This window comes from Pezoporus wallicus, unplaced genomic scaffold (assembly GCF_028554395.1).
Source record: "Pezoporus wallicus isolate ANWC-B61680 ecotype Strahan unplaced genomic scaffold, APGP_CSIRO_Pwel_v1 contig_7505, whole genome shotgun sequence".
NCBI lineage: Eukaryota > Metazoa > Chordata > Aves > Psittaciformes > Psittacidae > Pezoporus > Pezoporus wallicus.
The window spans coordinates 607,084-630,385 of record NW_026638908.1 but is presented as its reverse complement, the minus strand read 5'-3'; the positions used below and the strand labels follow the sequence as shown (position 1 = coordinate 630,385).

The window sequence follows — 23,302 nt, the reverse complement described above, 5'->3', positions numbered from 1 at the left end:
GTATGGTTTTGGAAGGGGAAAGCTCAGACTTACTTTTTCAAGTAGGATTACTTGAGGAAGACAGTTCTCTTAAACTAATGAATAGAAATTTATCACTTCACAGAGAAGACAGAGGACAGGTTGAAAAAGGGTCCTGAGAATTCATTAAGGAAGTCTAAAAGTTGATGGGCTAAGGTGGCATATAGTTCAGTACTTTGGTTTTTTTTTTTTGCTAGAAACTGTTAATACTACAAAATTCCAAATTCAACAAAAGCAAAAAAGAAAGAGCTAGATTTACTGTTATATTCCACAGGAACTGGTTACAGTCCTATTTTTAGTGAATATGATTTCAGTGCTGCTGACATTATGGTCAAAATGGACTTGATAGGCAAAAGTGAGAAACACCAGCCCACTAACCCCAAAATAAAAAAAAAACACCAACAAAACTCTCCCAAGATTCAAATAGCAGAACTTCTGAAGCATTTTAACAGTGATCACTACTTTAAATGATACAATAGTGTTTTATGATTTGGAAAAAGGCAAATTTAGTAACACAACAGAACATAATTTCACATATTAAGAATAAAAAGAGTCTAAGACCAGTTATAAACCTCAAAATGTTGGTTTGTGGTTTTGGATTATTTTTTTTCTAGTCTTCTGAGACTACTACATTAATTTTTTAACACATGCTACACAGAAAGGCTAAACCAGGTGGACAGCAGATACAAACTAATTTTTTATGTGTGTTGCAGTAACAACAAAGTCCCCATCAAGTCAGAATTGCACTAAGTACTATTTTATAGCTTGAAGTATTTTTTCAGTATAAAAAAGCACCCTTGGGTTTTGAAAAAGGATGGCTAAATTTCATCACAACTCATGTATCATTCTGAAGGTATGCATTCCACTGTTGCAAGCTTTACATCGATGGATGGTAAGAGATTTGACATGTAGATTTTAATTTATGATTCACTGTAAACAGCGAGGAAACATGGAGGAACCCCAGATCAACTGTGAACATTCAGGTATTAAAAATGTAATTTTTAAAATTTTAAACAGATATAAATAAATTAAAATTATGATCTAAGTCACCATGAGGCAGATAAATGTTAACAGTTTTATTGTTAAAATAATATTCAGCATCTCAGTTGACAACTCTACCAAAAATGCTAGGCACATAAGCTTTTTCATCTGAAAAGCTCAGAGCTTAATATTGACAGAACAGATGAATGGGAAAAAGACAATTCCTCCTACACACAGTGATCTGAATCACAAGGAGTTCAAACCATTTTCCCCAGATCCCTGGAAACAGCTCATGCTCTGCTCCCTGATCTGTCATAATGGTATTATACAAGACAACTGAGCCAATCTAACAAATTGCTACCAGTCGCATAAGAAAGTTCTGCTGCATTTGACCCCGTGGCTCTGTCTCTTCTGTGCTTGCCCTAGTGACTTTCACTGGTCTAAATAAACTCATTAATCTACCAGGAAACTATTTGATTTTTTTGCTGAAATTAGTTTGCTGCGTAGACTGATGAGCTGAACTGATTTATGGAGCACTGTAACAAGCAGCAAAGCTTGCACAAGTAACATAAAGAGCAAGTGGTAAGGAGGGAGGAAGGGAAAGAACAGGACCTTCCCCTTTTGGTGGCAATGAGCTGTTAGAATTCTCTCAGTTTAACTTCTACTGTCAAACCCAATCGTGCTGTGACATAAAACATACCAAACTCTTTCACCTGTCAAACTCCATTTAATAAACCATCACAACATGGACTTTATAAATATAACCTTCATTTCCCAGACAGCCCTTTTCCCTACAACTCCGATCCTACAACTCCAATCATGCTATTGCTTTTCCCCAGAGCCTTCCCAGTAGAATTCTTTTGAGGTGTGTGACCAAAAATGAACAGAGCTTTCAAGCCCAAAATGACAAGATTATTCCTTTTACGTGGTGTTGATTCTTGATACTCTCTTGCCTTTTCTAGCCAGCAGGAAGTACTAAGTACTTTCCGGGAAAGTGCCCACAGTGATTTTCAAACCACTTCCCCAGAATATAAAATGAAGATACTCTCAATAACAGTCATCTTAGTCAAGCCATTTTGCAAGACACAAGCACAAAGACGGTGCTAAAACCATTCAGAATCCCAGTGAAGGGCAATCTTTCATCTTCAGATAAAAGACAAATACAGGTAATTTATAAACAGCCTGACAAGTAAATTTCAAGAGAATTATCACAGGCAGGAAATGCTGAAGAATCACATAAATGTTTTGTTTAAAATACTGAGAGTCACAAAGAGGAAAGAGTCAAATTAAGTGAGAAAGGCTAATTCTTAAAGCTATTTTTAGAATGCTTACAACAGTGGATACATGGGGGTCTAAACAGAAATTAAAAGTTATAGTAATACATCTATGTTGGATCGGATAATCCAAAATGGTTAATTATGTCATATGTGCTTCTTAATATACAGCTGTTAAAGAATGTGAGATCCAGTACAGGACATCTCAAAGTAAAATGAATCCAAATAGTCAGCAAACAGAAAAGAATTTAATCCATCATAGAGGAAAAGAGTTTTTAGATAAGGAGGGAAGTAAGGAAGATGATTCCCAATTTAACACAGGTATTTATATCTCTAAGCAGCTGAAGCAGTTCTTGTTTTAATTAAGAGGCATAGCTATCCTGTTTCCAAGAAACGGAAGAAATAAAACGAGTTGTAGGTAAAAACACAGTATCTATTCAGACCCCTCTGGGAGATTTCAAAGGGCAGACTACGGATAAAAAAAAAATTGCAAAGCACCTTTGCTGAAGACTAGGTGCTGCTCTGACAAAGCAAGGGGCTGCCTAGCAAGAAAGCACTTTATTGAAGTGCAGAATATGTATAGAAGAAAAAGGAAATCCCGACGGCCACCTTATCAGGAGAAGACAGATAAGACACCTTTGTGATTTAAGCTCAGTGTAAACAGATGACAACATAAACAAGTTATTCACCTATAATTTCCAAGAATACTCATAACAATTCTTTATATCATATATAAACACTTTCACTGACATTCATGTAACTTTTTGATCTGAAGCAACATAGTGGGGTGCATATCTGAAGCAGAGTGCATGCAAAAAATCACTGCACTGTGAAACTAATGACACAGTTCAGAACCCAAGATAACTTGTATTTTCCAAAGTCACTTGTTGACTAATGGCACCTTTTGACTCACTGTTTCCACAGCAGAGTCAAGAAACTATTTAGATATTTTGCATGGGTTTAATGTATAACATAAATATACTTAACACTTAAGTATCCTTTATTCATTGAACTTAACATTTAAACATCCTTTATTCATTTACTTCTGCCTTTCAACATACAAAACACCCCAAGAACTCCTAGCATGTAAATACGCAGAAAAATTACAAGTTGAATACCAACCTTTATAGTACAGTTATGAGTAACAATGCCATGTTTACAACTATAAAGCTATTTTTATCTAATCCTCCAAAAAAGTCATTATACTAACAATGTTAAATGGAAGTACTGAATTAACAAGAGAATTGCTCTAAACTGAGGCAGGAGTTCTCAAAAGTAACCAGTATTTTAAAAAACTTCATTAAAGTTATAAACTGTACTGCCCTATTTCTACTTTTTATGTTTTAAAGCAGTATTATAGATTAAAAATACTCCAGCAGAGCGTTTAATTTCCACTTCTTTAATAAAGTGGAAAGCACAGGGTGCTCCACTGTTCACTGATTTTTGCTTAATTACTTTTATCTTCATGAGAAAATAATGTATAGAATGTGCATATACACAGAAATAAACAGTAAAAAAGCCCATATACTACTTGTACGTAGATTACACATTTAATTCAAGGGAGTTTTTTGAAAACATGGACTGTATGGCCTATCTCTGAAGACGAGGTATGTTTTTCAAGTATTTAAAGAAAACACAGGCCTGGACCATGCTGCAGGTATCACTCACTAAAGTGTTCTCCTGCTTCAGCACCATCGGTGCCTCACAAAACCTAACAGGAGAGTAGATACCCATGAATGAATTAAAGCTGGTGCACAAACATTGCTGCTATACTGCATAGGCTACAATGGGTACAGGCACTGAAGACAGCTTGTACTCCGATGTACACAACCAGCTACTCTATTATAACAGCATTAAAGCAGTTCCACACTCTTCTCCAGAAGGGCTGTAGTCAATCAAAACACTCAAGTCCCTGTTCAGGAGATAATTTTCTGTACTCCGTGATAAATGCAAGAAGTACATTTAGAAAGTTACTGAGAGTATCTTTCTCAACAGTATTACTTACACTACACAGCAATGAGTACTAGGGTACTAGGAACAAGCGCACTGTGTCTGCCAACAGTAATTATACTACAGCTCTCAATGTCTCTCTTCACATACATGATAATAGATTGTGCTAAAAGTAATCCAGCTCTGTTTAGCTCCTTTTAGCTCTAAAATTCTATTCTATTTTTCCTTCATGGAATTTCTGTGAACAAAAAGAGGAACTTCAATATTCTTCCACATTCTCCACTCCTCCTCAGTATTAATTCACTGAGTCACTGCAGTTCCTGTTCACATACCACTTTTTGCTCGTAATCTGTGCTCACAGCTTTTAATTTAAGACAGAAGCGTCTCTTCTGTACTTCTACAATACATATTTGAGTTCATAAATATTACTGAAGTGACACTGTAAACATAAGAAATACAAAAAGAAGTATTAGCTTTATGTATTTGATAAAAATGGTCAAAAGCTTTTAAAGTTGTGAGGGGCTTTTAAGATTGAAAAAGAATTTAGAAAAAAAAAAAGAAAAAAGAAAAAAGGTTTTCTTTGAGAGCGTGGAAATGACAACAACTAACCTAAGCCTACATTGTATCTCAGTGCTGATGAGAAACCCAAGCTTTAGATTGAGCGATTTATTTTACTATGAAAAAGACTGGGGTTTAATTGCATTTGTATCTCGAAGGAACTACTGGAGAATCAAATTCGCCTTTTTTTTTTGTTTTTCAATTAAAAATGCACCTAACATTAAATTAATACAAGTTACCATAATTTTTCAATTTCCTCAAGTGCTCCTTGAGAAACAAGGAAATACACAGCCCAGAAAGTGCAAGATGTGCCTCAGCTGCTCTTACTGAAAACCCTCTCTTTTGACCTAATCTTGAGTATAGTACTTTCATGTTATTTTGCCTCTAAAAAGTTAGTATTCTCCAAGGAAATTTCTGATTCAGAGCAGAAATTCAAACTCTGTTTCTGAGAAAGCTTCCTCATTTCAGAACTGAATAACATGCCTTTAAGAAATGGCTACATTTATGACTTTTCTTGAAAGAAAAATCTGTCACTGTCCAAACAGTATTTAAATGCTTTTAAAAAGCTGCAGAACAAAAAGTGAAGAAAAAAACTAAGCTGTATAAAGATAGAATTTTAGGGGGAAAAGATTATATACTGTAAGATACCCTGTTTCCTCTCAGATCTGCACAGAAAAGCACATTCCATAGAACTGTCAGAGAAGGAGGATCTGCATGACTTGAACAGTAGTACTGACAGGAGACACAGATTTATGTGCTCTATGACTTTTACATTTCCACTATTCAGAAACACATGGAAATTACACCTGGGAAAGGAGAAAAATGAACATCTGACCCATCAGAATTATGTGGATAGACTCTAATGAATGCTGTGTTCATTTTACGGCAGCATAGCATGGGGAATAATTTACTCTAAGGGGGCAAGAAAAGAATGATTATCTCCTACACCATCAAAAATGCCATTACATAAAAGCAATTGCCTTTGCTCACGGCAAAAGTATTCCTATTATTTGAAAACATTTTCTTAATAACCATTTCCCTTCAAACATTCAAGGTTGTTCCTTCACATTTAAAAAACAGTTTTACAGTTTGCCAACCTAATTTATTATTTTAATACCCATCAGATATATTTTTTTATAAAACTACAGGGACATTTACCTTCAAAGTGCAAGTGAACGATGAACCATGCACAGTGGTATCATCACTTTAAATGCATGCAATACCAAACTACAAAGCACTGGTGTTAGGCAAAACTGTCTCATACACAATATTAAATCTGTTTCACGTTATCCTGCTCTCTCAGCCCTACTGAGACACTCCCAGTCTCTATCCCTTGCTTGGGTTAAGTGCTGTGTTCAAGCATCACTCACTCTATCAGCATGGGAGGGGTGGACTAGAAGCAGTACAAGAAACAAAGCTAAAGTTTCTGTAAATCAGTGGATTGCAGTAAAGGCCTTGTAGTACTATGAAGTAGCTGTGCTGCTTGGTAAGAGATGACATACTCCAGAGACAAAAGTAAATAAAAGCTGCCTAGGTGAAACTAAAAAAAAACAAAAAACAAAAAAAGCAACAGAAGTATGACTCAAACAATTTATCATCAAATTTACCTGATGATTTTCCAGGTCTAAAGAAAAAAGCAAAAGCAAGCTTAAGGGAAAACAAAAAAGAATACTTACAAATTTATAACCCTATCCAAGTGGTGTTTTGAGCACAACTGCTGGCTGTTCTTGTCTTGTTTATGCTGACTCTGTCCCAGCTGAACAAACCTGTGGAAAGCAGTAGACAGGAGAATAAATCAAATAAATAAAAGAACTATTTCCCCAAAATTCATCAAATGAAAGACAATGATATAAAAAATGAATCTTTAAGTCATGTTCTGTAAGTCAATGATCATGATCTATCTCTCTGATAAACAAAAGGAATTTTTAAAAATTTACATGGTGCATGTGCAAACTCAGCAGCATCTTTTAGCTTGAAAAAGATTTGCCTGTTAACTGGTGTCACCTAGTATGTCCAGGGATACAAACAGACCTTCCATCCCTATGAAACAGGCAGCTTGCTACAGTCAACTTCCTGTGCCTTTTTTCCAAAGCAAATAGCCTATCAGAAAACTCAGCAGAAGACAGAAAAGTTTCAGATTTTGGTTGGTCCTCAGCCAAAGTCAGTCTAGTTTATTCAGCTGAAATGTGGTTAGTCCAGATCTCTTATTTACAAGCACAACCTTCTGGGAGAACTCCCCCACCTCCAAATATTTGCTGGAAAACACTGAAAATGGAAAATACTGTTATGGCTTTTTTTCTTGGCAATGAATAGGAGCAAAATTAGTTAAGCACTAATCTCATTCAGTCAGTCTAAGAAGAAAAGTAAGTTTCAAATATACGTGAACGTAGTTCTCCCACACTTAAACTCATTTGCTTTCCAACACATCTGTGCTACTGAAAACAGACGTAAATGTTAGTTGTAATTCAATACTTCAATTCTCTGATGTGGAGGGTCTTTCCTAATAGTTAGCTTCCATTTAGCTTAATATAGTCTTATCGGTTATTTCAGAAATATTTACTACATTTGAACAGAGGACAGTTAATAGTGCAAAAGCAACTGCATGGAAGAGTGTATAGAAGATAAAGGGACAATACATTCCTTAAACAACTTATTCTGGCTTTTCTTTCTGCTCCATTCAGATTCTATTCTGTAGAAACAATAGTCTCAGAAATATGCAACATCACTTTGGATGTCGAAGGAATACTTTCATTCCTAAATGCAAAAATTATAAGTGGAAATAAAGATATTCTGGTGCAGGAGCTTACTACTGAAACAAGCTTAAAAAAAAAAAAGGAACAAAACCAAATAAAGACAAACCAAAAGTGTAATTTAATTAATTGCTTCAAATTATCCAATATTCTGAAACAAACAAGGCCCAGATTAACACATGCAACCAGACATCAGTAAGATACTCTGCACAGCTGATCTGCAGTACACATCCTCAAATTATTTGAAGAACTTCCTGTCCCTTCCAACCTCAATCAATCTGGGTTTCCGTGATTTCTATTTTGATGAGAATTAACACAGTTATCTCAGTGAAAATTGGCTATACAAATTCAAAGTACTTCTCATTTGCATATAGAATTAATGTAGATCAATGTAAAGTAACCTAACCTGAAGTACTTTAAATCTTCAAGTCCCTGATGCTAATAAAGAAAAAACATACATAACATGTCCAATGATGTCAACTAGAGTCACAATCTTGCATCTCCATTTCCTTTATTACAATAATAGAAAAAGACTTGAAGCGAGAACTGTAATCCTACTGTGAAATAAATTGCTGCTATTCTCAAACGATGTACATTGTAATAAAGGATGTCAGTAAAATCTATACTTTCCACATGAGACCATAAATAGCACTATGTCTTTTTAGCTAAAAGAGGTAAAGAATCTGTAATTGCCATATATTTTTTAAGCCAGCATTATTTGAGAAAAACAAAATAAATGCAATCTTTTTTTGTCTTGATATGGATGGGGAGCTAAAAAGCCCCCATGAAGTTTACAGTGTTACTGTAACAATAGACTGAATGTCCAGCCTGAAAAATGATTAAATGGGAAGTAGCTGCAATTCTGGATCTTGTCACGAAGCTGGTCATCTGCATAAAGTGACTTGTAGTAGACACCAGCTCGCACTAGGCCATTTGCAGAACAATAACTATGCAGTACACCAAACGGTAATTGTCACATTGGCATCCATTTTCTAGTGGTTAAAAATAAAGAACCAAAGTTAGAGGCGTAAGGAAAGTTAAAAATTTAAGAGATAATGAGAAACATCCTCCTCAGCCCTATTCAAGAGTACTATCGTGGTTCAGCTGATAGGCTGGAGGGAAGGAATGCCATCCAGAGGGACCTCGACACGCTTGTGAGGTGGGCTGATGCCAATCAGATGAAGTCTAACAATGCCAAGTGCAAGGTCCTACACATGGGTCGGAGCAATCCCAGGCACAGCTACAGGCTGGGCAGAGAAGAGATTCAGAGCAGCCCTGTGGAGAAGGACTTGGAGGTCTTGGCTGATGAGAAAATGAACATGAGCTGGCAGTGTGCGCTTACAGCCCAGAAAGCCAACCGTATCCTGGGCTGCATCAAAAGGAGTGTGACCAGCAGGTCAAAGGAGATGATCCTGCCCCTCTACCCTGCTCTCGTGAGACCTCACCTGGAGTACTGTGTGCAGTTCTGGTGTCCTCAACATAAAAAGGACATGGAACTGTTGGAACAAGTCCAGAGAAGGGCCACGAGGATGATCAGGGGACTGGAGCACCTCCCGTATGAAGACAGGCTGAGAAAGTTGGGGCTGTTCAGCCTGGAGAAGAGAAGGCTACGTGGAGACCTCATTGCAGCCTTCCAGTATCTGAAGGGGGCCTATAGGGATGCTGGAGATGGACTCTTCATTAGAGACTGTAGTGATAGGACAAGGGGTAACAGGTTAAAACTTAAACAGGGGAAGTTTAGATTGGATGTAAGGAGGAAATTCTTTCCTGTTAGGGTGGTGAGGCACTGGAATGGGTTTCCCAGGGAGGTTGTGAATGCTCCATCCCTGGCAGTGTTCAAGACCAGGTTGGATGAGGCCTTGGGTGATATGGTTTAGTGTGAGGTGTCCCTGCCCATGGCAGGGGGGTTAGAACTAGATGATCTTAAGGTCCTTTCCAACCCTAACTGTTCTATGTGATTCTATGATTCTATCTTCAAATTACTCAGCATGTGGGAAATAGACAGAAAGGGGAATTTCACTGAACTAAAAAGTGCAAGAGGAGTATCTACTACTAAAGAAAAATTAACAGAAAAAGACTTTCAAATAAAAAGGAAAAAAATGTTTTGAGAGGCTTAATGAACTAAGGATTAACCCTCACATAACACTAAATGAGAAGATACCCTAGTGAATTAAAACTTCCTTCACAAGTTGAAGAGGTTACAAGTAAAAAAAGGTAATAACTGCTATTAGACATTAGAAAATGAAAACAAATGTATACAAGCCCCTTTCAACGCATGCCTCACAAGTGTTCACCATACAGTGTTTTTCTCGACATGTTAGTTTTCTTACACCCCTTTCCTCAAACTCCATTAATTGTACAATCTAAACAGGTGTTTGAAGCATTGGTTTATTAAGCAAATGTTATTGTTTTGCATTTCTGGTGTCTTGCACTGGCGATCGCTCTCTTGGTAACAGCAGAATAAACCTTTAGGAATTAAAAGGCTCTTCGAATTGGATCTGAATTTCTCCAAGTGATCTCCAGGATTGAAATTCCATTATTCTGACTAATTTTTAAAGAAAAAGATTACAGTTCAATAAAGAATCTCCTCCACCAGGGAATTGAACAAGTAACTTTTTGATTCCATTCTAGTTCATCTATTGCTGAAATTATTCTAGTTCAGTTTTGGTTTGAGCTAATTCAAAAGGTTCAAACTGATTTCTCATTTAACAAAAAAAAATAAAAATTAAACCAGCTTCTTTTTGATTTCAGTCAAAATACTGAGGAAAGAATGTGAGATACTGATATCAAGGAAAGAATGTAAGAACAATAGTATTAAATGCGCATCTTTTAACAATGGCAACACATAGCCAGCACTCTCTACGGCATTAAATTCAGAGAACAGCACTCCTGATACAATGGGAGTCACTGCTTTTTCTTGGAGAAGCATACCATTAATTTGCTGATCACTCCTGGGGAGCTGACAGTTTCATGGCTCCTGCAGGAGTGGTGATAACTGTCTTGTAGAGGATAAAACTCCAAGTTACCCTTGAATAGAACCAGTTTTTGTGTAGCTGGAGCTCAGAGGTAATACCTTGATGATTTCCCACCAACACTTACCTCCAACTGCTCACGGTAAGCCAGCAGCTCCCAGCTCCTGAGGAGAGCCTGCAGGTGTTGCACAGCATGTGGCCTCACACTTTAGCAGTTTACCTCAAAGTGTATAAGCTGAGTAGGGATTTGCCAGACCACCTTAGGAGCTGCGTTTTGTCTTGTGCTTTGCTGTATATTACTCACTTCCAGTACGTATGCTTTGAATTTACATATCGATTTATTAAAAGCAAGTGGCTGTTCACAATGCGGTGTTTAAGAGCACATTATCACGCACACTGTGCTTAGTGCTGTGCATGTATATATATACACACACACACAGGCACACGTAAACCCACATGCCGCATATACTTGCACTTTGTTATTTCATGGAACTCCAATAATGACAAGGGCCAAACGGACTTCCCCCTCTCCTGAAACTTACACTGCAAATATCTGTCACTTCAATATCCGTGCTTCTACACTGCGAGTTATTCTGACCAATTTTCTCAACTTTTCTCCTCATAACCTGCCATATATTTTGTAACAGTCCCAAGATCTCCATATAAAACCCACAATTTTTCTATTTCAAGCTCAAAAGGCCAAAACAATTCAAGAAAAAGGGCTACATATTATTCAGAAAAGTAATTTTCCTTGACCAAAGTCACACAACCATTTAAATTTGAGGAAAGGCTGACAGTTAATGTCCTATTTGTAGAGATGTGTTGTGTTAAAAGAGACTTAACTTCTCCTGGTTTGCATGCATTTTTATAGAAGAGGCTATTTCACAAATGACCGATATGAACGGGCATAATTTAACATTTGAAAAATGCAAAAAACCCCCAGATTACACAGCTTAGAACCATGAAACCACTACTCATATGGAATTTATTAATTTCTATAACTATATTAAGTGATACGTATTTCTACTGAAGCATCCTTCATTCGACTGAAGTTCCAAATTTTGCATTCAGAGACATCTCCATAACTTTCACTGAAATTAGAATCAACACAGACATCTGAAAAGAGTTTGATTTTACAAACAGAAAAGTGCATATATCCAAATATGTCTAAAATTTATAATTTAAATAAATGTAATCTAGAGCAACACTTTGACAAGCTACATTTAACTAGCTCCAATTATGTTTTACTGATTACCACTGGAAATTTATCTCACCTAGTGTATATTGTGAGATCCTCTTCTGAAGGAACATCTGAAAGATTGACTCCATACACATCTTTTGTTGATTGCACTACATTCTGGAACATAAGAAGAAAGGTTCATACTGAGAATGTCATAACAATATTCAAAGAAATGTTTGGTTTCAAGCAAAGAATTCTTTCTAAACTTGAAAATATTTTCAAAAGTGCAGGCAAAACCGAGTAAGTTTCTCATATCCACAGTAAACTTGGCTTGTGCATGTGTTTGATTGGGTTTGTTTGATTGATTGGGTTTTTTTTTTGTGGGTTTTTCTTAATTAAAAATAATACTCAAAACATTAGTTCCACAAATAAAGGAAAGGATTCTTGAAAGATAACATCAGATAAAACAACATATTAGTAGCATAAACTATATTTCTAGGATATATATAATGATGTAGGTATTAAATTCTGCTGTGTTGGAACTTAATATAGAATAAATCATATTCATTCCAAACATGCTCCCACATTTGCCTTCACATTTCCTGCTGTCAGTTCTGAAATAATTACAAACCTCAGGTTGAACAAAACTATTTTTATTTCATACATTACAAAATCATGTCAGTCAATCATAACAAGGATCCAATGCATATGCAATGCTTCACTAACAATGTCTAATGATTCAGTGTTGAACTGAGGGGGTTTACTGACAAGACACGTGACTGCAAGTCAACTGTAAAAATATTTTTCTTCTCATTTAAAAAGATCCAAAGTCAAAGAACAACTTTAGAAACGTATGTGCTGACCACAAGTATTAAAGCATTTTATTATTGACTTTTGTGAGATGTGAACAGAAAGAAACTACCTGTTTGGGTTCTTCCTGAAAAGAAAGCTTCCATAAATACTATGCCCTCAAAAATAATGCATCTAAGAGAAGCTTTGAACTTTTGAAGAGAATAGATTTATAATGGGCAGGCAGACATTAGCAATAACCCAAGTTAATTGCTAACGCAGCAATTCATCATAACTGAATAGGTAATACTTTTCAGCACTGCAACCTTAATAAGCAATGACAAAAATTAACAATGCAAATTAGAACTAAAATTCAATGCATGAAAATGTGCTAATAAATAGGAAAATATTTGTTCATGTGCATTACTGAAACAATAAGAATAGCTCACCCAATTGTAAGCCATTAAAATTCAACACTATCTTAAATCTTACTTTGTTTTTACATGCATCTTTCATTTAAGCATCTTAAAAATCTAAAAAACGTACCTTAGGTCTGAGTGTTGAATTGTGTTCAACATACAGATAGAAAAACTGACATGAGCACTTGTGCAATGGTAAGAATCAAGAATAAAATTTCAGGTTAGATTTTTGTTAAAGAAAATAAACAACAAACACTTGCTCTGCCGGGTACTCTGTTATTCAGAGATAATGAAAAATTTCCAGAGAAAGTATCTTGCATAGACAGAAACAAATGTACTTGTACTGGCATGACAATTAAGCCAAATTGCCCAAAATAATACTACACTTTCTTAGTTATTTCATTGAAAATGCTTTATTAAGGTTAGGAAGAAGACAGTGCTCTACAGAAGGCTGAAAAATGCATTATCTAAGAATACATAACCCTAGGCTAAAGACTGAATAGAATGAAAATTTGAATTGTAGTAGAAAAAAAGGTAGTTTTATTCTCTGTTGATTATCAGACATGGCATTTTACACTGACTGAGGTCATAAATACTGATGTTTCTTTAAAAGTGATAATGTGTACAAGCACAGCACTATAACCATTTAAATTACTTGCGACTAAAAAACCCAAAACTACAAACAGGAAAAAAACCCAACAAACCCAAAATACAGCAAGTATTTTCCAAATCTGTATAGTCGCCATTAGCATACCCTTTTGCTAAGACATTTTCAGAGGTACCCGAAATGGATACCTACAGGAAAGATTTTGAAGTAATGTTACATGAATTACAAATTAATATTTTCATACAAATTAGCACTAAAGAGATTGCAACTGCAATAGTTTTATACACCAGGGAATTTTTTTAAAAATGTTATTTTTTGCTATGTTTCACTATTGCACAGTAACAATAACAGCAAAGTTTTAAAAGCAGTTGTGCTAATATAGAATCACAGAATAGAATCACAGAATAATTAGGGTTGGAAAGGACCTTAAGATCATCTAGTTCAAACCTCCCTGCCATGGGTGGGGACACCTTACGCCAAGTCATATCACCCAAGGCCTCGTCCAACCTGGTCTTGAACACTGCCAGGGATGGAGCATTCACAACCTCCCTTGGGCAACCTATTCCAGTGCCTCACCACCCTCACAGGAAAGAATTTCCTTCTTATATCCAACCTAAACTTCCCCTGTTTAAGTTTGAACCCGTTACCCCTTGTCCTATCACTACAGTCTCTAATGAAGAGTCCATCCCCAGCATCCCTATAACCCCCCTTCAGATACTGGAAGGCTGCTATGAGGTCTCCATGCAGCCTTCTCTTCTCCAGGCTGAACAGCCCCAACCTCCTCAGCCTGTCTTCATACGGGAGGGGCTCCAGTCCCCTGATCATCCTTGTGGCCCTCCTCTGGACTTGTTCCAACAGTTCCATGCCCTTTTTATGTTGAGGACACCAGAACTGCACACAATACTCCAAGTGAGGTCTCACAAGAGCACAGCAGAGGGGCAGGATCACCACCTGCGACCTGCTGGTCATGCTCCTTTTGATGCTCCCAGGATACGGTTGGCTTTCTGGGCTGCAAGCACACACTGAAGCTGGCTCATGTTTATTTTCTCATCAACCAACACCCCCAAGTCCTTCTCCACAGGGCTGCTCTGAATCTCTTCTCTGCCCAACCTGTAGCTGTGCCTGGGATTGCTCCGACCCAGCTGTAGGACCTTGCACTTAGCAAGGTTAAACTTCATCTGATTGGCATCAGCCCAGCTCACAAGCATGTCAAGGTCCCTCTGGATGGCATTCCTTCCCTCCAGCATATCAACCGAACCACACAGCTTGGTGACATCAGCAAACTTGCTGAGGGCGCACTCAATCCCACTGTCCATGTCAGCGACAAAGATGTTGAACAAGACCGGTCCCAACACCGATCCCTGAGGGACACCACTCGTTACTGGTCTCCAGCCAGACATTGAGCCATTGACCACAACTCTTTGTGTGCGGCCATCCAGCCAGTTCTTTATCCACCAAGTGGTCCATCCATCAAATTGATGTCTCTCCAATTTAGAGACAAGGATGTCGTGTGGGACAGTGTCAAATGTGTTGCACAAGTACAGGTAAATGACATCAACTGCTCTACCCCTGTCCATCAGTTCTGTAGCCCTATCATAGAAGGCCACCAAATTGGTCAGGCAGGATTTCCCCTTAGTGAAGCCATGCTGGCTGTCACCAAGCACCTTGTTGATTTTCATGTGCCTTAGGATGCCCTCCAGGAGAATCTGCTCCAAGATTTTGCCAGGCACAGAGGTGAGACTGACTGGTCTGTAATTCCCTAGGTCATCCATTTTTCCCTTCCTGAAAATGGGGGTTATATTTCCCTTTTTCCATCGTCAGGAACTTCACCTGACTGCCATGATTTCTCAAATATGATGGACAGTTCCTTCAGGACCCACGGATGGATCTCATCAGGTCCCATGGACTTGTGCATGTTCAAGTTCTTAAGATGGTCTCGAACCAGATCCTCTCCTACAGTGGGCCCAAGGTCTTCATTCTCACAGTCCCTGCATCTGCCTTCCAAGACTTGGGTGGTGCAGTCAGAGCCTTTGCCAGTGAAGACTGAGGCAAAGAAGCCATTCAGAACCTCAGCCTTCTCCAAATCCAGGGTAGCCAGTTCTCCTGATAGCTTCCTGAGGGGGCCTACCTTCTCCCTAGTCTGTTTTTTATTTGCTATGTACTTGTAGGGTCCCTTCCTGTTACCTTTAATACCTCTAGCTAAGTTTAATTGTAACTGGGCCTTAGCTTTCCTAACCTGGTCCCTCGCTTCCTGGACAACATCCCTGTACTCTTCCCATGCCACCTGTCCTTGCTTCCACTTATTATAAGCCTCTTTTTTCAATTGAATTTTCCTCAGGAGCTCCTTATCCATCCAAGGAGGTCTCCTGGCTCTCCTGCTGCACTTCCTTCTAGTTGGGATGCAACACTCCTGAGCTTGTAGCAGGTGATCCTTGAGTATCAACCAAGAGTCTTGGTCCCCCCTGCCCTCTAGGGCTGTATCCCATGGAACCTTACTAAGCAGGGTCCTGAAGAGGCCAAAGTCTGCTCTTTTGAAGTCCAGGGCAGTGAGCTTGCTGCACGCTCTTCTCACTGTCTTGAGGATCTCAAATTCGAGCATCTCATGATCACATATCTACACAAAGAAATTACACTGGAGACCTTTTTCGCTTAATTTCTCAGTGCTTTACTTCTGACCATTCTATAACATTTAGTGGGGATTTTCTTTAAGGAAATGTGAATTTTAAGTCCATGATTAACCTTCTTGCCTGCTACAATAATTTCTTACCTCTGTGATTTTTGTATTGTCTCCTGCATCAGTCACTTTTACTGGAGTTGAACGCTGTGACACAGCACCTTCATCTTCTTTGTCTGTCCCAGAATCATCTTCAGAACTACTTGAAACTGCTTCTTCACTTGGGGGTGGAGGAGCACTAGCAGCTGTTTTCCGCTGCAGCACAGTTTCTTCTCTATTACTTTTGCTCCTGTTATGAAAAGCAGTGTGTATTTATGAAATTAGTGTGATATTAACAAGTATTTAAAATTCCCAATTTTGGTTACAATCTTATTTGGGGAAATGAGTTCCATTCTCTGGAGCAATTTCTTGCTAATCTTTTGAAACCCCCAACTGATTTACTTTTCTTCAATCTGTTCTTATTTCAGAGCATTTGAAGAAAGCTCAAAGGATCATGTCAGCTTTTCTCCACCAATTCTCTGATTTCTTATTTAAATCCCTTCCCCAGACTGAATGAATAAAAAGGAATAAAAATTAATTGAGACGTAACATCTTTGGATTTGATCTGGGAAAAAGTTTCACTTTCTGGCTTTCTTAATCTGGGGCCCCAAAGTCTAAATCATAATGTCACTTTTCCCCCTTCTTTTTCCATATCTCTCCCCTCAAATGAGTTTTTTAATCAGCAGCATTTCCTTATGTGGTATGTACTTCTCCCTCTAGAAATTCTAGGCAATATAAAGAGCTGCCTTATTTGCAAAAATTGTTCAAGATACAGCATCTATATTCAGTAGACTAACACTGGGTTTAACTGTACAAACTGAAAGGTACACATTATTCTACATATCAGAAATTGTACCACCCTTAATCCTCTATATCCTTTCCTACTGCTCATAGATGGGTATGTAGTTGCACTTTCCTCTTAGACACTGTCACAGTCTTTCAGGGACTCTGGAGAAAGAGGGACTGGAAGACAGGCAATTAATATATTTTACACAAATATGTTCTGGAAACAGGGAATCCACATCTCCTCACTGAGGTGATTGTCCATATATACACTGACACTGTGTGTGATGTACTCTGAAGGAAAGCTCTAAAGGAAGACAGCAGCTTGCTAAAAGCCTTTGACAACAGCATGCAGTTTGGTGCAAATGCTGTTTTGAATTGTAGGTCTAATGTTCTAATCAGCAAATGCATGGAGGTCACCAGTATCATTTGAGCTCTAGTGGAGCATATCATGACTGTCACAAGAACTCCACCCCATGCAGTCCAACTCATACAGCAATTTATCCCTGTAGTGAACTAGCTAAACTCTATAGGCTTTAGGAACACACACAAGCAAGTAGGAGAATCCTCCCAAAGGTTCTTGATCTGAGAGCATACCCTGCCCACAAGGACTTTAATATATCAGAATAATTCCTACAGATTGAACAAATACCTTAAGGGAGAAAACACTAGAGGTAAGTTTAGTTTCTAGTTATGCAGAAACTGACATCCCCTTAGACTGAAATTTACAGCTATGAAGACATACTGCATTCTTTTTAGAGAAAAATAAGGTTATCTTCCCTGCTTTTCTAAATGAGGTAGAGGTCACAAGAAAAACAGTCCTTTCTGAGAGCTGCAGAATGAAGCAGGTAGTCAAATACAGGTAAAAGTGATAGCCCCACCCTCAACACATACTCAGAAGGTGGCCAAAATCTAATTGCCCTGAGGAAACAGAACACTTACAAAGGCAAAGATACCACGTCTGCCAAGAGCTAAATATGGGTAAGGTGGACAACTGAAGCGATATCTTACCCCACTGCATAGCCAATGCATGAGAAGCCTTAGGAGCAACACCCAAGGAGCCCTGGAACATGGCTTTGATCTAGCTGATTCTCTACCTGGTAAAAAACCCTAAAAATCACAGTGGAGGGCCTGAAGCAAAGTGCCTGAGAAAAATGTATAATGGTCAAGTATTTAATGGAATATCTGTCGAGAAATTAGATAACCCAAAATCTGACATTATATCAATGCAGAAGAATAAAGCTTATCCTCAAAAGTATCCATAAACTCACAATTCTTAGCAAAAATAAACTGTAGAACTGCTGAACAGTCGTTCTGCTTATTCCCAGAGTATTCCCATCAGTAGCATGAAATCAGGTTCTACTAGTGATGAGCATAGTCTACTCTCAACATTTATTGACAGTGAGTCCCTCAGGGTCAAGGCACAACAGATGTTATTTATGAGACAGTCAAATTTTGTGGCCTTTTGCAGAACAACAAGTTTTCAGATGAACTTATAACGTTGTGACAGCAAAGTTTAGTCATTACTGGCAAAAGGTTTCCTTAAAGAAAGAGAGAATGAATTGGTTCAGGAGTAATCTGCATAGCCCTTTTGTGGTCCAGCAGACCAAACACGACAATAGAATGCATAAAGTAACAAAGCAAGTTCAGGATGCAGCTAAATGAAACATTCATTTGTGCAAATAACTGTTGGTGAATTATTTTATATAGTGTTATCTGTAAATATTTTAATAACATTTTTTATCAACAACTATGTTGAAATTGGCATTGGCATTTATTGCTGGTTTGGGTTATGTTCTATTATTCAATATGAACTTTTTTTTTCCTGTCATCTCCAATAGAAAATACAGTTGCCACTCGTATTATGATGATTACACAGGATGATCAAATTTTAATAACCTCTGTATCTTTATTCTAGATAAACTTTTCTCATAGGTTTCACTTAGAGTATAAGAAAACAGAAAAGATTAAACAAGTCCGAATAAAGAATTCCCAGTGTCAAGTAAGAATCTCAAATTTGATATGATTTTCAAAGTATACAATTCTACACTATAACACCAATGACTTATTTCCCATGTAACAGAAAATATGCTGCAAAGACACACAGAAAGAGTTTATATCTTTGCATTACTACTTCACTACTATTAAAACTAGAACAAAATTTTGTATTTCGGACTTACTCCAACACTGATTTTCCAGTTTCATCAGGTTTACGAACAGTAAATGGACTTGGATCAATCCCCACATTCTTAGGCATAAAGTCTCTGGCAAAAAAGAAAGGAGTAACTGATCATGAGTGGAAGTTTTAAAACTTCCTGGAAGAGCCACCTCTAACATCTACCTCTGAATTAAAAAAAAAATAAAAATATATATATATATAAAATAAACATCAAGTTCTAACTTCATTACCAGTTAAGAGTCATGTAAATATTACCCCCCAGGAATTTAAAAAGCTTTCAGTTGCATTTAGTCCCATGAAACAACTGCAAACATTACCACTTGTCAAGGAGGCTCGAGCAATCTGCTCCATTCCCCTGATGAAGAAGCCCTGTAACTCTGCTATATTGTTTTCAAAATGCTGCCAACACTCAAATTGGGTCAAAAAGCTACATGAAACATAACCTGCCTGGAACTCTTTAGCTAAAGTGTGATTAAGATTATTCTCAGAATATCCATCTGATTGCTGCCAACAACAAAACAAAACCACAACCAAAACTATCTGGCCAGCTGTGAGAAGCTGATGAACTGAAGAAAACAATTGTAAAATGAAAGCCAAAAAATTAGAAAATAATTGCTTTGAAGGAAGCCTCTGCGATCCGAGTCCACAGAGAAAAGCTCATTTCTCAGCCAAGTGCCCAAACATTTGGTATCCCCTAATGGAAAATAATTGGAAACTTAAATGCTATCTTATCAGAATTTTTTTACAGTAGCATTTCCATTTCAGTACTGTGATTTAGTTTCTACGTTTTCTAAATTTTTATCTTAAAAAAAGTCCCCAGAAAACAAACAGTTGCCAAAACTCCTGTTACGCAGATGTAACCAAATACATCAAATGTACAGTTAATTCACACCAAATCAACTTCCAGTTAAAGATTTATAGTCACAAAAGAACCCAATATACCGTGTAGAGTTCGTCATTGCCAAGCAAAAGGTCTCATCAAAACTGCTCAACTCATATGGCCGAAAAAACTCGTTGTGTATATCAATTTCCTCTTCATACTTGTGGAATTTCTTCACTGTCAACTTGCGTCTGTTTTCAGGACATGCCACTGGGGAAAAGAAAAATAAAATAATCTTTATACTAACAATTACTGACTCTGCAAATTCTAAACAAACAGCAGCCTCCTTACCTAGCCACCCTAACGGGCATTTTCCTACAGACATATTCATAGAATCATAGAATAGTTAGGGTTGGAAAGGACCTTAAGATCATATAGTTCCACCCCCACTGCCATGGGCAGGGACACCTCACACTAACCATGTCACCCAAGGCTCTGTCCAACCTGACCTTGAACAACGTCAGGGATAGAGCATCACAACTTCCCTGGCCAACACATTCCAGTGTCTCACCACCCTCACAGGAAAAAATTTCCTCCTTATATCCAATCTAAACTTCCCCTGTTTCAGTTTTAACCCATTACCCCTTGTCCTGTCACTATAGTCCCTAATGAAGAGTCCCTCCCCAGCACCCCCACAGCTCCCCTTCAGATACTGGAAGGCTGCTATGAGGTCTCCACTCAGCCTTCTCTTCTCCAGGCTGAACAGCCCCAACTTTCTCAGCCTATTTCCCTCTAAGACAAGAAAATATGACATGAAGAAGATGCATAGAACATCTTTAATAAATATGCATGATCAACCACCATAAATTGATTTCCCTCCATGACAACAATTCCTAATAAAACAGTATCCTGGAGAAATAAAACACACCAGCTATACCCTGCAACAGGAATGTAACCACCACCATGGACTATAAATATATGCTAAATATAAGTTAATAAGTTAAAAAAAAAAAAAAAAAAAAGAAGTGCACCCTCAACACATAAACATATGGAGGTCAAGGTTTAGCCAGTTAGGTGCCTTGCATCCTGCAGTTAAAAAATCATAGTTTACTGGGGGTAGGTGGAAGGGGGAATAAACAAAGAAGGTATTTAGCAATCACTACTGGAACATTTATTTTTTCTTCAGATTGGGGATCTAAAGCAGTTAAAAAGCATTTGTGACTAAAACTTCTTTTTGTGAGATACACTGTTAAGGCAAGGAGCAAATGTAGTTCCTACCTTCATCAAAAGGAAGAGGTAAATGCTGTAGTACACCTGTGGTCCACCAGTAAGTATAACTGTACAGGAAAAACAGACACTCAATTGATAGAGCAGGTTTGATTTGTATCCAGTCTAAACGTTTACACATAACAACAACTATCCAGACATAGAATGTCACTTCAGTAAGCATTACTTTATAAATCAAGTGTGGATATAGGATTTATTTCAACAGGCATCCTTCTTACTATTCTGCTCTCAGGTAATGAAATTTAAAACACATGAATGTCAATACAGGTATAGAGGGAAGAGTGGTTTGTATTAGGTGCCTACCTCTACAGTACAGAAAGTTAAGTACTCAGTACACATAGAAGATATTTACATATTTCTCTTGTTTTGGTTTTCAAAAAAAAAAAATAATCAACCCATACTCCACCCACCACTTGTCATTCAGATCCTAAAATTTAGGATAAGGGTATGAAGAAATGAAGGTTAATGATAATAAAATCAGAAGACTGACAAAGCAGCTGACTTCTACACATCAAAATTTACTTTAATATCCTTTCTAAATTATTCTGATAGTTTCTTCTGTTTCATTGCTTCAGATGAAAAGAAAAACATTTATCTTAATTGATTTTTTTATTTCAAATATGTATGTATTAATAATATTGTAAGGGCTGTAAAAGCATTGTGCACCATGCCCAGAGGTAGACCTGTTAGTGGGACTTAGCAAATGGTGGAGAACAGGCAGGGCAGCACACTTCAATCATATGAACTATATATGTCAGAGAAAGAAAGGAATGAGTTACACCTGACAGTCCCATCTCCTCTAGCAGCACTGTATCAGGTCATGCTAGCAAGCCATTTTATCCAGTACTTTCAGAAACTATGCAGACGTACCCAGTTTTGCTGGGGTTTTTTTTCAGAAATGGTACGTAATATGGTAACAGAAAGTCTCCTTTTCCATATTCACTGTCCTTTCATGTGAATTACAAATTATATAAAAGATAGTATATGAAACTCATTATGAAAGCTCTTCATTCTGAGGGAGAGACAAATACAATATAGGAAATGCAGATAGCAAAAAGATGTTTCAATGACAGGAAACAACATCTTCCTTCTTCCTCTATCCTTGATTTCATTATGAGTTTTCATTATTTCCTTTGTTGCTGTGCCTAAGGAATACAAAAGAGGCACTGCACAGAGAGGCAGGAAGAAGTTATACAAAGAATTTGTCCAACAGTTTGATAGAAACCAAAAATTACTTAGAAGAGCATTTTTCACCTTACTACTTATTAGATGGAGGTGTCATTTTGTTCGTATAAGAAGACATCTGGTTGTACATTATAAGCGCTCAGAAGAAATTCTGGCCAGAATGAATAATTAACAAATAAATGAAGAATACCATCAATTTGGTTTTTTTAAATGTTCCACCTCATTTGAGAACAGTATCTGTGACTAACAGACACAGTTTTACAAAGTAAATGATGACAGGGAGACCAGGACATTCGTATATTTGAATATATCAGATGAATTAATTTTTGACATAATGTTCAGAACCAGTAGGCAATAAAATTAAAGTTGCATGTTTCATGTGTGCATGAAACAGCACTTGGCTGTATAGCTGAGATGAGCTAGCATCCATAGAAGCCACAGGAGGCAATACAAAAGGACTGAAATTTAAAAATGGTCATATAACATGCCAGCTGCCACAATGGTTTAATGGAATAAGCAGTCAACAGGGCATGAATGCACTGTTTAAACCTTGCAATTTTCCCCAGACAAAAACCTAAATTCAGATATTCAGATCTACCATTTGTAATAGAGCTTTAAGACTCACAGAATGAACAAAGACACAAACAGCACAATTCCCAAGAGAGATGGTTTAGCTAACAAGTAGTACTGTTTTTTTTTCTTAAAATGGATTTTTTTTATTCCCTTACACACAGTATTTATAATCCTTAAAAGTATGCCATATTGTGAAGTGCTCTAAATTACTTTAAAATCTTTATACTTTAGCGCTATTACTTCTACATCTTACAGCGCAACTAC

The 23,302-nt window shown here is 37.4% G+C and overlaps 1 protein-coding gene across 1 annotated transcript in view; it reads right to left on the bottom strand.

Annotated features, from left to right (window-relative positions):
* FIG4 (FIG4 phosphoinositide 5-phosphatase) overlaps positions 1–23,302 on the bottom strand; it is a 68,953-nt gene that overhangs the window by 4,709 nt on the left and 40,942 nt on the right. The window contains exons 17-22 of the mRNA XM_057413165.1: positions 21,272–21,330; positions 20,116–20,263; positions 19,175–19,258; positions 16,266–16,461; positions 11,778–11,860; positions 6,458–6,547 (exon numbers count right to left, since the gene is read on the bottom strand). Coding sequence (XP_057269148.1) covers positions 6,458–6,547; positions 11,778–11,860; positions 16,266–16,461; positions 19,175–19,258; positions 20,116–20,263; positions 21,272–21,330 — 660 coding nt within the window. The remainder of the gene's footprint in view (positions 1–6,457; positions 6,548–11,777; positions 11,861–16,265; positions 16,462–19,174; positions 19,259–20,115; positions 20,264–21,271; positions 21,331–23,302) is intronic.